This window comes from Daldinia loculata (assembly GCF_022478755.1).
Source record: "Daldinia loculata strain CBS 113971 unplaced genomic scaffold F4817scaffold_11, whole genome shotgun sequence".
NCBI classification, from domain to species: domain Eukaryota; kingdom Fungi; phylum Ascomycota; class Sordariomycetes; order Xylariales; family Hypoxylaceae; genus Daldinia; species Daldinia loculata.
This window is the reverse complement of record NW_026054865.1, coordinates 227,114-240,264: the sequence shown is the minus strand read 5'-3', so window position 1 is coordinate 240,264 and position 13,151 is coordinate 227,114. Positions and strand designations below refer to the sequence as shown.

At 46.8% G+C, this 13,151-nt stretch overlaps 1 protein-coding gene across 1 annotated transcript; it reads left to right on the top strand.

Annotated features, from left to right (window-relative positions):
- Nucleotides 1–4,395: 4,395 nt before the first annotated feature.
- F4817DRAFT_24410 (uncharacterized protein) lies at nucleotides 4,396–6,076 on the top strand. Its single transcript, XM_049299074.1, has 2 exons — nucleotides 4,396–5,560; nucleotides 5,630–6,076. Exons 1-2 carry the CDS (start codon nucleotides 4,524–4,526, stop codon nucleotides 5,835–5,837), a joined length of 1,245 nt encoding a protein of 414 aa, XP_049161248.1. The 5' UTR covers nucleotides 4,396–4,523; the 3' UTR covers nucleotides 5,838–6,076.
- The last annotated feature ends 7,075 nt before the right edge of the window (nucleotides 6,077–13,151 follow it).

Sequence of the window (13,151 nt, the reverse complement as noted above, 5' to 3'; positions counted from 1 at the left end):
GGAGTTGGGTTTGGGGCGTTGCGATTGAACCCAGATTGTCGGGATCTGGCACAGTACATTAAGCTTAATTGATTCCCCCTTTTCTTTCATTTTAATATGTTCGATCATTGATATCATTATCATATCATGAAAATGCGGATGTATGCAGTTTATCAAATTACCGTGCCGTAACCAACATTCGACATCCAACACCACACAACACAACATGACCTCCTCGGTACTGGGAACATATTCTTCGGAACGTTTGCGCTCGCCGCATATTTCCGAGTTTCGTTTCCGAATTTCAGTTACATCTATCTAACACAACGCCGATATGTCCATTTTCCATATTTGTCCGATCTAGTCCGAGTCCGAATAATACGCGAATGCTATGTTGGTGTTAGCTACCTATGTACCGTCAGCTCTCAGCTTTAGCCCTACCCGTGTTACTATTTCGAGATGTTGCACAGCTGATTTTTATTTTTATTAAGATCACACCTGACTGCACGAATTGATAGCTGATCAACTAGGCGGCATAAAAATACTACGCTGCAGTACGTTTTAATCAATTCTTTGTTTCAGGTCATGCTGAAGTTGTGAATCCTGCAAGGCTAGCCTCTTGTTGGTAAGGCACACCCAATTAGCGATGGTTCATACTGACTTAGAAATATATGTGGTCATCTAAAACTACCTAATTCATATGAATAGAATATGTTTTAGCCCCCGAAACCGAGTTAAACTTGGTCTTTATGATCTGCTAGCGTACACTAGTTTAGAGGAATCCTCCTTGGAGCAGCCCGTATGTATGTGTGGAGAGATGCCGTATCAGGACCATCTTTAGCACAGGGCAACGTATGTTCTTTGCGTCCTCAAATCCCGAGATAGGGATACGAAGCTACTTGGTTACCATATACATATACTATGCTCATCGAGCCGACTCCATACGCTGGTAACGTGCTCGGGGCTCGGATCTCTTTCTTCGTGATGCCCCTTCACTATCTACAAGTATAGTATAAGTACAGTATGAAATCGGTAGTTAAGGCAAGAGGTTGCGAGAAGTACCGGATACGATGTATGAGATGCGTGGATCGTTCCGCCCCAACCGATTTCTTTAGCGACTAGCGGTATGCTCTGCATGTCCCGCCATCCCCGTGAAGATAATGCTACATAGAGGTTTGCGAGGCTAGGTCTTGGCGACCTGGTAGTCATGTAAGTGTATGTACGGGTAGCAGCTAGCTTATGAATACACTATTTTGATATGAATAGGATGTTTTAACTAAATGGAGCGTGAGAAACTACTCGCTCGCGCTTGTTGAAACGTTTCGATGAACTAACGGCGAGCTATCTCTTATTCATCGTTCATAATGTTCCTGAAACGGATAGATTTATGTAAATTTGGCTCCTTCGAGCAGCTAAGCCTCTCAGCACTATGTCTCCCGAAACGTGGCAGGGTAGCCTAACTGCCGTGTGTGGAAGGTCCGCCAGTTCTGTGTTCGCGCAAGAGACGCGGCTATTGGGTAAGCCTTCGAGGGTTTACGATAGACTCGCACCCCGAGGAACGCGGCTAAACACGTGGGCTACGCCTAGCGCGCGGGAGATGGGGGCTGGATGTGTATGTAAAGGTTCTTAGGTCTACTCACTATTTTTTAATTTTTTATATACCTTGCCCTGGTATGTAGTGGGCTACTAGGGCAGTACGGGTCTAGTGTAGTGTAAAGAGTCTTTTGTCCTGCCGTAAAGTTGGTAGTGGATGACGGATCCTACCTATCATCGTACCGCTAAGAAACGAACAAAAGCAAGATAGCCGTGCGGCTAAGAACATGCTGCTGCTGATATAGTTATGACTTCATACGCCGACCATCGATCGCCGTCCTACGATATTTGTCATACCAAGACTATCGAGGTTAAAAACGAGGACCATGTAATTAGTGTAAGGATATATTTGAGATACTACATGTCTATTTCCAGATGAAAGCTTGGCTTCGTTGATACTGTGCTGTGGCGCAGCCGCCGTGGAGTAAAATATTTACGATCAGGGTTGTAAGTGCTGTCGGGATCTTGACCTGAAAATAAACATTCCTCCAGCCTCCAGGGAATGGCGCTGCGAATAGCTAAAAGACGGCTCGCCTGGCGGGGAACGTTGGTCAGGGCCCTGTCTCGTAGGAATAGTGATCATTTGGTATTTGCTCAACTTGGAACAGAAAGACGAACGAGAAGAGTTACATCGTCCAAAAAGAAGATTAATGTCTGGTGTTTTTGTATGCTGATACTATGCTGCTACTATTATGCTACTATTAAGGATATAGCTATTCATTCCTACAGTTTCTCATACTGTAACTATCAGTATAGCTTCTGAATATAGTTAGAAATATACATAGTTAGGGATAAGGGTCTCATCTCGCTTCATAGTGCGTGTACGGTACACATGAAAGACCAATAGCATTTACAACGTGTTGCTACTAGCGAAAGAGTTGACGATAACCCCTGGAATTTAGGGCTTCCTACTAGGCGTCCTAACGCCGGACGGCAGTGGGTTCCGCAGTCTGTGCTCGAAGAATGTTAATGTGGCTAACAGATCCCTGTGCGGGCTCTAGTCAGGGACGCTCGAACCAGTAGCCGTCCCCTATACCGGTTTTGGGGTTCCCGACATACAAAGTACACTGCCGTAGTGCAGGGAAATACGTGATGATGACTGGAGGAACAGAAAAAGAGTTCCACATATCCACAGCCTTTCCGCCCTATTGTCCCACGCTACCTAAAGTAGATTAAACGTTAGCCAGGCGATGAACCCCATACTTACCTATTCTGCTATTCTGAGAACCAACAACACATCAGACCATGCCACTATTCTCAATGCTAAAAAGAACACACGTCCGCGCTAGCCTGAACACGACGATAAGCGTAGCAGACTAGCCGCTGACCAGCTGCTGACATCGTCCTCTTAATCATCTATTGTTTTCCGTTATGGTCACATTGACCCTCTTCTGGCATTAATGAGGCTTTTGATGACCTTCCTCAACCGCATGAATTATCAACGGAAACTCGCGAATAGATTCTCAAGCTACATAGTAGTATATTTCGTAACAGGTATCGTAACCGCTGGTGGCCTAACTTGTCCTTTTTTACGAGTCCGCGGGTCTCGTCGAATAAGAACTTAATTCCTATGAATGTGAAGGACAGGGGCCTGTTATAAGGGTACCAATTATGCAGCACCTGAAGGATTCAGACCTTCGAGAAGCCGGATTGGATCTCTCAGGTGTACCTATTCCGTTCGCTTGCTTACCACCTACCTACACGTGTACACTACCCTGCGCGCGCAGGTACATAACACATAAACGCTACCCGAATAAGGTATGTTGGATAGTGACCTAAGTAGGCTTAACAGTAGTTAGTCTACATAACAAAAGCAGGTTAGTGATATTTATTTACATACATGTTAGGAGACCAAGTTGGCTCGAATACTTTTCGATTTTCGGTCCTGGCTCAATTTATTCCCCCGCCCCCGGCTCCAACCGCCGAAGTCGTACGGTGATACTAGTCACTTACCAGTTCTTCTCTTCTCGTCCCGGTCTCCAATCTTTGTTACATTATGTGGTACTGGCTGGGCTACCTTACAAGTGTAGTACCTTTTTTTCTAAGTATGGAAATTCCTTCTTCGTGTACTACTATAGTAACTACTAGGAACTAAGCTATGCTACGTTAAAATGTACCCACGCATAATCTGACGTTATGGTACTAATCTTTGCTGTGTATATTCCATGGTGTCTCTATCCATGGCCCCTACATTGCATCCACTACGCTTAAGACTGCCGCGCGAATATCTCATTTGACACCACACACTCACGCACACACCCTTGTGGTTCTTGTATCCTCCTCAATTTTGATATACTACCACTCTTACCCGATATGACAGGCCAACCAGACCAGTAAAAATGGGTCTGGCCTTACGAGGACCGTGGGCTATCCTACCCCCCGGCTCCATGTATACATTAATTTTCCGGAGTCTGCCTCACATATCGCGCTTGTCGTTCGTTCCTGGGAGACTTGTCTGCCTGGCTATGTTTATCCTGATGCAGGCATTATGGAGTACAGTTTCACTCCTACGGTACTTTCTTCTACTCTGAAGATTCCCATTGTTACGCCAACGCTGGTTGGTACGATACGTACATATGTAGACGTACAGAGTAGGGGTGTGCGCCGAGGCTCCTGGTCTACTCCCTTGTACTTACAAGGGAACCAGACTGCTTTCTGTATAACTATGCTTACATCCCACGGAATGTCTCCATAGCCTTTTTTATGTATTGACACACCTTGATCACTTAATCAAGCCTCAAATTAGACTCTTACTCCGTCATACACGTATAGTTGGAAGAAGAGGTCACTCCCATAGCTTCCCAGCTTCCCAGCTTCCCATAAGTCACCCTGTGTCGTCTTCTCTCACCGGGCACGCCTTGTTGCACAACAACCAGGTTCCCCCTTTAGCTCTTTTTATACAACCAACCTTACCGTCTGTTGGAACGCATCTCGCGTTTGATACAGCCCCGATGGATCTATCACCTCCATCCTTGACCAGGTCACCGGCGTCACCTCCAAGTACAAATTGCTCCGACAGCCCTACTCTGGATTATCCCTCGCCGGAATTTGTTGACCCAATCTACAAGATCGCTTCCATGTTTGAGCAGCCTTGCGCAACCATGTCTTCTAATATGGGCTCCGAACACTCGCTCCCGCCTTTGGATGCTATGACCTCGGCCGGCTGGAGTGGGACTACCGTAATACACCCTAGCTCAACGTCAACGGCCCCGAACATGTCGTCGGCCGACTATGATCCCTTCGCTCACTACGAACCTAACAATATGCATGCATCGTATAGCCATGAGCTCTACCAATCTCACCATACTCACGTACCTATGCTTTCAGGTAGTGGTACTCCTCCTCCCATGTCTTCGGCAGCTTCTCGATCGCCGGACCCATCCTCGAGGCACGCTTTCGGTTATTCACATAGTGTTTCGCCAATACCGCGGATCAAGATGGAGAGTGCTGCTGCTGCCGCTGCCGCTGCCGATTATTCTGGAGCTGAACTAACACAGTATCCATCACCCCGTTCCGCCCACTCGTTACCTCTGGAACATAACAGTTACGGCTCGACTGCCGGTAGCTCGGGTTATCTGTCAGATGTCCCTTCAGGGTCATGGCCCAGGTCTGAATACTCGTCGCTCGAATCAGACCAATACTATGCCGGACCCGGGGCAGCTTTCTCTCACGATAGGCGACAGCTACGTGTGCCAAGGGCAGCGAGGAGGCAGCCTCGAAAATTGACGACGAAGGAGGAGGCCAATTTTCAATGCGAGGTTAAAGGGTGCGGCAAGCTATTTAGCAGGAGCTACAACTATAAAGCGCATATGGAAACCCACGACGAGAAGAGGGAATATCCCTTTCCCTGCACGGTTCCAGATTGCAACAAGAAATTCGTCCGGAAGACGGATCTACAAAGACACAACCAGAGTGTTCACATGAAAGAGAAGAACCACAGGTGTGATTACTGCGGCCGAATGTTTGCGCGGAAAGATACCCTTCGAAGGTAAGTCACATATATCCTTTTCTTTTTTCCACATAGATGCGGGGACCCCAAAGCTAACAGATAAATAAGGCATATGGAAGACGGTTGTTCCAAGCGCTTCGATTTGGGTACATTAGACTTGCGCTCCGATGGCTACGATGCTTATCCGGCGCCGACGAGAACGCTCGGTAGCACTCCCGGGCACCTAGTCGCTCCCGCTGCTCAATTACCGCCGATGACTATGTCCCAGGCCGGCAACAGTAACCTCTTAGCGCCTATGCCTTTTACGAAGAGATGATAAACTCGAACCATGATGACGATTACGACGAGGACGCGGGGGTGACAGGAAGCCATTTCATCTATCGATTTTAACATTGTTCTTCATTCTACTTGTACGCATATCCTGGGTGTTTACTGGAGTTGGTTCTTAGCGGGAAAACGGGCCATAGAACTTATGCCCTGGGACGGATGTTTTCTATCATATCGAGCATGTCATAGCTTTGTTTTTGAGAGCGTGGGTTTTTTTTTTTTATGTTTCAATTTTCATTATTTGTATTACTAGCTAAGCATCATGGAGGCTCATCCCAAGCTCAACAAGCTGGGGAACAACTAGGCGTTCAGGACGGTTCTAGGCACATATTACCCTAGGCTAGGAGAGGAAAACTTTTTGGGTTGCTTTTTTTGGTCTACGGCTTTAGTCGTTTAGAACCCAACAAAGCGACGAGATACCAATTTCATTTTTTTGGCAATCACATCATCATCATCCATCATCATCATCAGCCCGTCATCGTGTATACGTCAGCTTGCTTGAATGATTCTTCGGAATCCTCATCTATTTTTACGCTGCCTGATTTGATTATTAAACGAATGCTATAAAATATTATAAGAGTTCACTATCAAGAACGCTTAGGTTACTTATTGGGTGACACGACATGAACGAGAAGTGGACAAGGCTCAGCCCGTCTTCCTGACGTGCATTCGTAGCCAAACGGAGCGCACTAAGCTAAGATCTCGGTACGCATCAACTACCAAGGAGGCACTATTACGTGATATATCATTGAAGCAATAACGAAGTTTAGTCAGGCCAGCCTACCTAACATACCAATCGCCCCTATCAGAGCACGTACGGTTGTGGCGTCTTTTCATAAGAACTTTTATCTGCTGTTGGTTCGTTGGTTCGTTAGTTTCTGGTCACAAAAATAATAATAGCCAAGACAAAGTAGTATTATGTAGTATTATAGATGCATAACTAATGGTCACCAATGCAGGGACTTACATCATGTAGGCACCCACTTACATAGCTGGTAGGTCGTATGCAGAGCCTACCAGCGCAATGGGTATCATCGAACCGTAACTATGGCTGCTGCCGCGATCCGTGGTACTCCAACAAAAGCGGTGTTTGTACCAATATGTATCAGTATTGTACGTAAGCCCCTAACATTCGTCAAGGTACGCATCGTACAATATAGCACAATTTACTTACAAAAGTACGTGCTACCTAGATTGGCAAGATAGGTGACAAGGTAGGTAATTCGAATAACATGGGGGCTCAACTATAGCCAATGAAAAAACACCTTTCCGATCAAGGATTGTTATCTAGTTTCAAGATGAACTATCCCCCATGACGGAACATGACTCGTAAATATTTATTTTTATATCTTTACTACATAGAACTAACGAGATATCTCGTCATCCTACCAACTGAGACTCGAGACTGTAGGCAGCAATTATAAGTCGTATAGAAACTTACATAGGGTTGACCTGAAACAAGAATGCCCATTACGAAGATAAGAAAAGTCTGCTATGTGAGGTACCTAAACTATATTAAAATACTCCCATACAGAAACCCATCCTCGTGGATTGGCTACCAATTGGGTATTATAAAATGCAGAAGAGTACATAGCACCGTTTTTAAGACTTTATTTCCAAGTATAGTAATATTTTAATCCCGCTATACCTTATGGGACGTAGCGTCGTTTTCACATGGGGCCATGGCTTTTTTTGGGATCCACAATACTAATGTGTGCGGGGGCAGATATAATTGGCCAGATATTGGAGACCCGTACGAGGTACACTGTGCCAATAGTCTCCCGTAAATTACAGTACGATGAGAAAATAAAGGCTACATTTTACCTCCTACATACTATATTGGAAATCCCCAAAGCAAAAGGAGATTTATAATACAGACTTGCTATTTCCTCGATGGAGATACTAGTATCATGCTGTACCTGCGGCTCCGGTCCAACTTTACAGATCCATTAATCAATACATCTGCGGCTCCGGTCCGAATTTGTCGAATTGAAGCGGCCCCCATATTTATGTCGCACATAGAGGAATGCCGCAAGCTATACGCAGTATAACGACAAGGCGGAAAAGACAATAGGAACACTTGGTAGTACGATATCACGAGTGAGCTGACGCTTTCATGTGTTACGACTATTTATGCGCGTAACGTATCACGGTACAAGGTAGTTTACACAAGGCAAGCCTCACAAAACTAATAATAAGCGCGCTGAGTTTGACAAAGACTTACACGCATATAGAAAGATGCGGTTAGAGAATACGTGACCTACGCCGAGGCTTGGCTAGAGAGAGTTATCTACGAGGTATAGCAGGCTAAGTACCTTAACCTAGGCTTTGCAGTCCTACGGGAGGACCCTTACATACGATGCAGGAACATCCTAATCCAACATCGAATGGTCGATAAGAGTATCACAGGTTCGGGGTCCAATAAGTATGTACATAAACAAACGACCTCGTACGGAAACTAAAGTATGGTAGTATCTGGCCTGCCACGAGCCGACCACCGTGGCGCGGGAACTGTAAGGCCGAAAAGAAGGTGCTTACTTTCTAGAAGCATCGTCGGTCGAATGTCGGCGCTTTTCACACGAGGAAATCTCTCGCCAGATCGGTTTGATTGGGAGCGAGAGAGTGCTGACGGGTTGACCCCAAGTAACCCCAAGCAAGAAGAGGGGCCCTCAGCCTTACGATAACCTGAAAGTCGCCTGTTCTGTGTAAAACGGCATGACTGGCATACGCGCAGTTAAGTGCTTACATTTACCAGTTCTAGGTACTTTAAACCAGTACTTTTACTACGTGTACGCACCCCAGACCTACTCGAGAGACGCCCAGGTTTCCAGGTTGTGTCTTTTTAGTTAAGAATCACCTCGATATCTCGTCATCGACATCATCGTTAATATCTGACTGCTACCATATCTAAATTGAATTTGTTCAGCACGATCTCATCTAACTCGTTTCTTTATTTTCCCCGATCAGCTCGCAAGTTCTTACCCCATACACACGCGCGATGTTACCTACTCACCCAGGACATACACACCTATCTACCTAGTGTACTCGATATTAACTAACAACCGACAGTCTGGAATAGGAGTGGCGGTCAGCCTATGACTTTCGGGTCTTGCTGGTATTAAGCGCCGTCCCTGGCCCCCTCTCCAGGACGTCCGCTGAACCTGCAGCACCACAACGGCCAGTCAGACCCCCTGTTGGACGTGGAGATCGCCACCTGCAGCCCGCCGTTGTGTACCCACGCCCATGCGACTCTGTCGTTCTTGCGGTGTACCTAGCAGAACCACTGGAATTTCCCCTGTTGGTTGGAGTTTGCCGGTGCCATGTACGTTATGCAGCTGTCGACGACTTCTCTGGTTTCAATTATCTGAAACAATCCCGAGGGTTGCAACAACAACAACGACGACGACATGTCTTCTTGCTTACGTTAGATATCTCTAAGCTAAGGTAAGGCGACCAACTGAGTGTGACGAGACAAAATATCGCGATGCTAAAACCCGATATTTTTATTATTATGAGTTACTTTCTACAGCTCTGTCGCAGTGCATTACACCGTTAGTAAATTAGGAGCCAAGCTCATGCCAAAAAGCGAGTTTACTGGTACTAGCATAACTAAACCACGGTACCAATATTCTAGCACCGAATAAGCAGGCAGCATTGTATATCTACATTCCTTGTCAGGTGTAGATCCGCACCCCCTGACGCCGATGACGACCACATCTCTACCGAGATTCATCTATTCACCATGGGGCTCTGTCCCCGCGATATGAGAGATGATTTTCAACTTTATGTAGGTCGCAATATTAACTCGCCCTGTTCTGCCTGTAACATTCTCCCTTTGTGACCGAACCGCATCTGCCTATCTAATCTACATGATAATCTACATGATCGACAGCCTACTTACCTTTTATCTAAAGTAGAAGGCTGTCATCAACATGAGAGCAACCTCAACGCTCAAAACGATAACAGTAGCCTGTAGCCTACAAGATCATGATAACATGGTTGTATTTTCATATGATGCTAAGTTCAGGTTGCATACGACCCATCACTCCAATAAGCGCTGTCGTCCTCTAAATCGAGGGAGCTAGGTAGAAGCTCACATGAGCCTACGTCAGATTAATCATGCACCAAATTAGGGACCCCAACCGTTCAAACAAAATTTGTCTACATACCTCACATGCACGAGGAGCACTATCTCCTAACCGTAACAACTCCCGCCTAAGAGGTCCTCGTGATGCAGAACGGTCATATCAGGACACGTTCCGGGCCCGACACTACGGGAATTTCACAAACTGTAGTCTGACGCTGCCATGCAATGCAACCACATTGCGTGGTAACTGGCATATATCACGCCACGTTCAAGACGTTCGAAGGCCATGGAGAAACCTGGATTTCGTTCCTGATATTGATTACTTGCTTTATGTAGGTAACTAGGCTAAAGGATCGTGAGCCCTACCTCGCTCTGCTTTGCCTTACCTGGTGTAGGTAGCCTTGGATTCGGTCGAAGCCTTTGCGCCCCCAATTCCCAGTTCAGCTGGATACATGTGTATACTGATGCCAGTACCCGTTCTATAGCACTTGTGTCACGGAGATAGGACTAAGTGCTTATGGACGTTGGAAGCACAAAGGCATGACGTATGTAGGTCTGATGCCGAAGACGTTGCTACATACTCCTGTCTATGTAGTATCTTGCAAGGGCATACAGAATAGGATCGCATGTAGACCTTGCTAAACGACATTGTTCCGTTCTTACCCGTCTAGCCGTCTTAAGCCACTTGAACGAAAACGTATCTGGTGCTTGAGCCGTCATGCGCAACTTCAACTTGACCGGCCCATGCCAGTGGGTAAAAATCCTTCATCTTCGTACCCGTTACGATGGAACTTAGATATTTGCCTCCCAGTAACCCCCCATTAACTCAAATAATAAAACGTCAATGCACTTACACCACATCCTAGCCGACGAGTTTGGCGCTAAGCGATCGAGTGTGACTTATCAAGCGCTCGCATTGATAATGCCAGAAGATGAACAGGCGGGAGCGAAATGAAGGCAAATGCTGCCGTTACATTTTCTCCTCAGCTGGCCCGTTAAGCAGTTTATATTGGGTTACCTTCTAGAACAATTCTTCCGCGTCAGATGCGGCAGCTGAGCGTTTGCGTTTGCGCGAAGGATCGCGTCGCAATGCGAGACCGAAAATCGCAGGTCAAGGGGGGGTATCAAGCAAATCCTTCATCCAAAAGCAGAACATAATGTAGGTACTATGCATGTAGTACCTAACGGTTACCAGCCTTGCCAACAAGATTGGTTGGTCGACGTACGCCTTCCTCTAGCTACAGATGGATGGCCGGCCCTGTTGACCCTAGGATAATAATAAGTTCACCGTCCTCCTTCCTCTCTGATGGTGTATCCCCCCTGCTTTTTCAGCTCGTGGATGCAGGGGGGCTTCATGGTTGCGGTAGCTGTGGATGTGGATGTTTATGTAGGTACAATACATACATACACTACATACGGAAATCTCCCAGAACAACTACATACACTACACAGACAAGACAGGACTACCCCGGCCCGGGGTTGTAGAAAAGATGCAACTCGTTGCGAGATATCCCCAGTCGCTACGGCCCCGGTTTATTCTCTTGGCAATCTTAAATCCATGGTGATGATAATCAGAACCATAGGATCCCGTTTACTCGTGATACGAGCGAGTGGGCTTCGAGGGGGCAAACTAGAGACTAAGAGGGGTAAAGAAGGTCAGGAGAGAAGGGGGGGAAAACAATATCAAATACTTGAGTAAAAAAAGAAAAAGAAACAAGGGGATGGTGAGAGAATCATGAGTTCGGCTCGAGGTCTAACGTCTCTAGCGTCTCTAGCACCCTGGTCTACATATTTGGAATCCGAGGATCCATGACGAACGAATCACAGGTTCGCTTCTCCGAGACTTCGTCACGTCTCCCAGATGAGATGCCGTCGCTTAAACGCTTCGGAATTTACGCAGACAACACAAATGCCCGGCGGCCGACGTCCGTCAGCGGCAAAGCGATTTACAGCCTCCCCTCCCCCGTACGTACGCTAAAGGTTATTATTTACATATGGATCGAGCGGCCTTCCGTCGCCATCCTTGTTGACGATCTGGGTTGTCAGCACTTAGTTCTACATATCGTGCCTTGTACATGCGGATTGCTCTGTGCTCTCTGCTCTCTGTAGGGATTCGATTCTTCATCGGCTAGGGTTTAAGGAAGAGGCGCGTAACCGCGCAAGAGGAGGGGGGAAGACGAAGATGATCGTATGGAAAACCAATTTAATCGCGCCAAAGCTCGGCTGCGAAAGAAGCTGTACATAGGCTTTATCCACTCTCTCCCTACGTACATTATTTCACCGCCCCGGATGGAAATGATGTTGTATGTATGTAGGTATGCACCACTCTCGGATCGCAGGCCTTGGCTCCAATATCTGAGGGAGGACAATGCGCACCCAGAGATTGTACGTATAAGTGCGAACCAAGAAAGACGTTCTTCGGCAATTGTATCAGTCAACGCAGATCCCAGGCTATGGATATCCACAGTGGCGTTCCTACGTAGGTACATTACGCGCCCCTCCTGTCAACAGTGGTTTCCGAAGGTTAGGGACGGGCCATCTTCTCTCGAGGCCCCCCTCCCTGGGCGAGCGAGGATGGGCGAATCATGCTATGCCTGTAGGAGATACGTATGCCGGTATGCTTAGGGCTAGGGCAAAAAAGCGGAAAGGAAGATGATGGGGGGAGGGGGAGGGGGAGGGAGAGGGAAGGTAAGTTCTAGCCCCATGGGATGATTATGGCCCCCTCGCGACGGAGTTACGACAACCATTCATTCTGGTGGGAGCCCGAAGGGGTGAGCCGGATTCCATCTGCTCGTGGATCGAACTTGGATGGTGTGTATGATAGTATGGTATGGTATGTATCGACAAAACCGCGTACCTAGGTAGGTATGCAGCAGGTACCTACCTATGTATGCACTATCGCATTAAAATGCTAATTAGCCAGTCTCCGTGGGTTAATCTCGAGATCTTCAAGTTAATTGAGGTCGACGAGCATTGAGATAGTGTATGGTATGTACGTATGTACGTAGAAGTCTGAAGGATTCGACTCCTTAAGGCTGAGAGTGGCGAAGCCCCCCTCTCCCGAAGGCGGCGTTGGTGTCTCCTGACACAGCAGTCGAGACACTGTAGATGTAGATCTTCTATCCAAGTTATGCGGTTAGCTACGCGAATAGGAATACATACCTACCTACCTTATGTAGCTGTGTAGGTATGCGTACGATGTTATTGGAACAGTAA

Coding starts and splice junctions, on each gene's coding strand:
- F4817DRAFT_24410 (XM_049299074.1), top strand. CDS start 4,524: ATGGATCTATCACCTCCATCCTTGACCAGGTCACCGGCGTCACCTCCA. Junction 5,561..5,629: donor CGGAAAGATACCCTTCGAAG/GTAAGTCACATA, acceptor CAGATAAATAAG/GCATATGGAAGACGGTTGTT.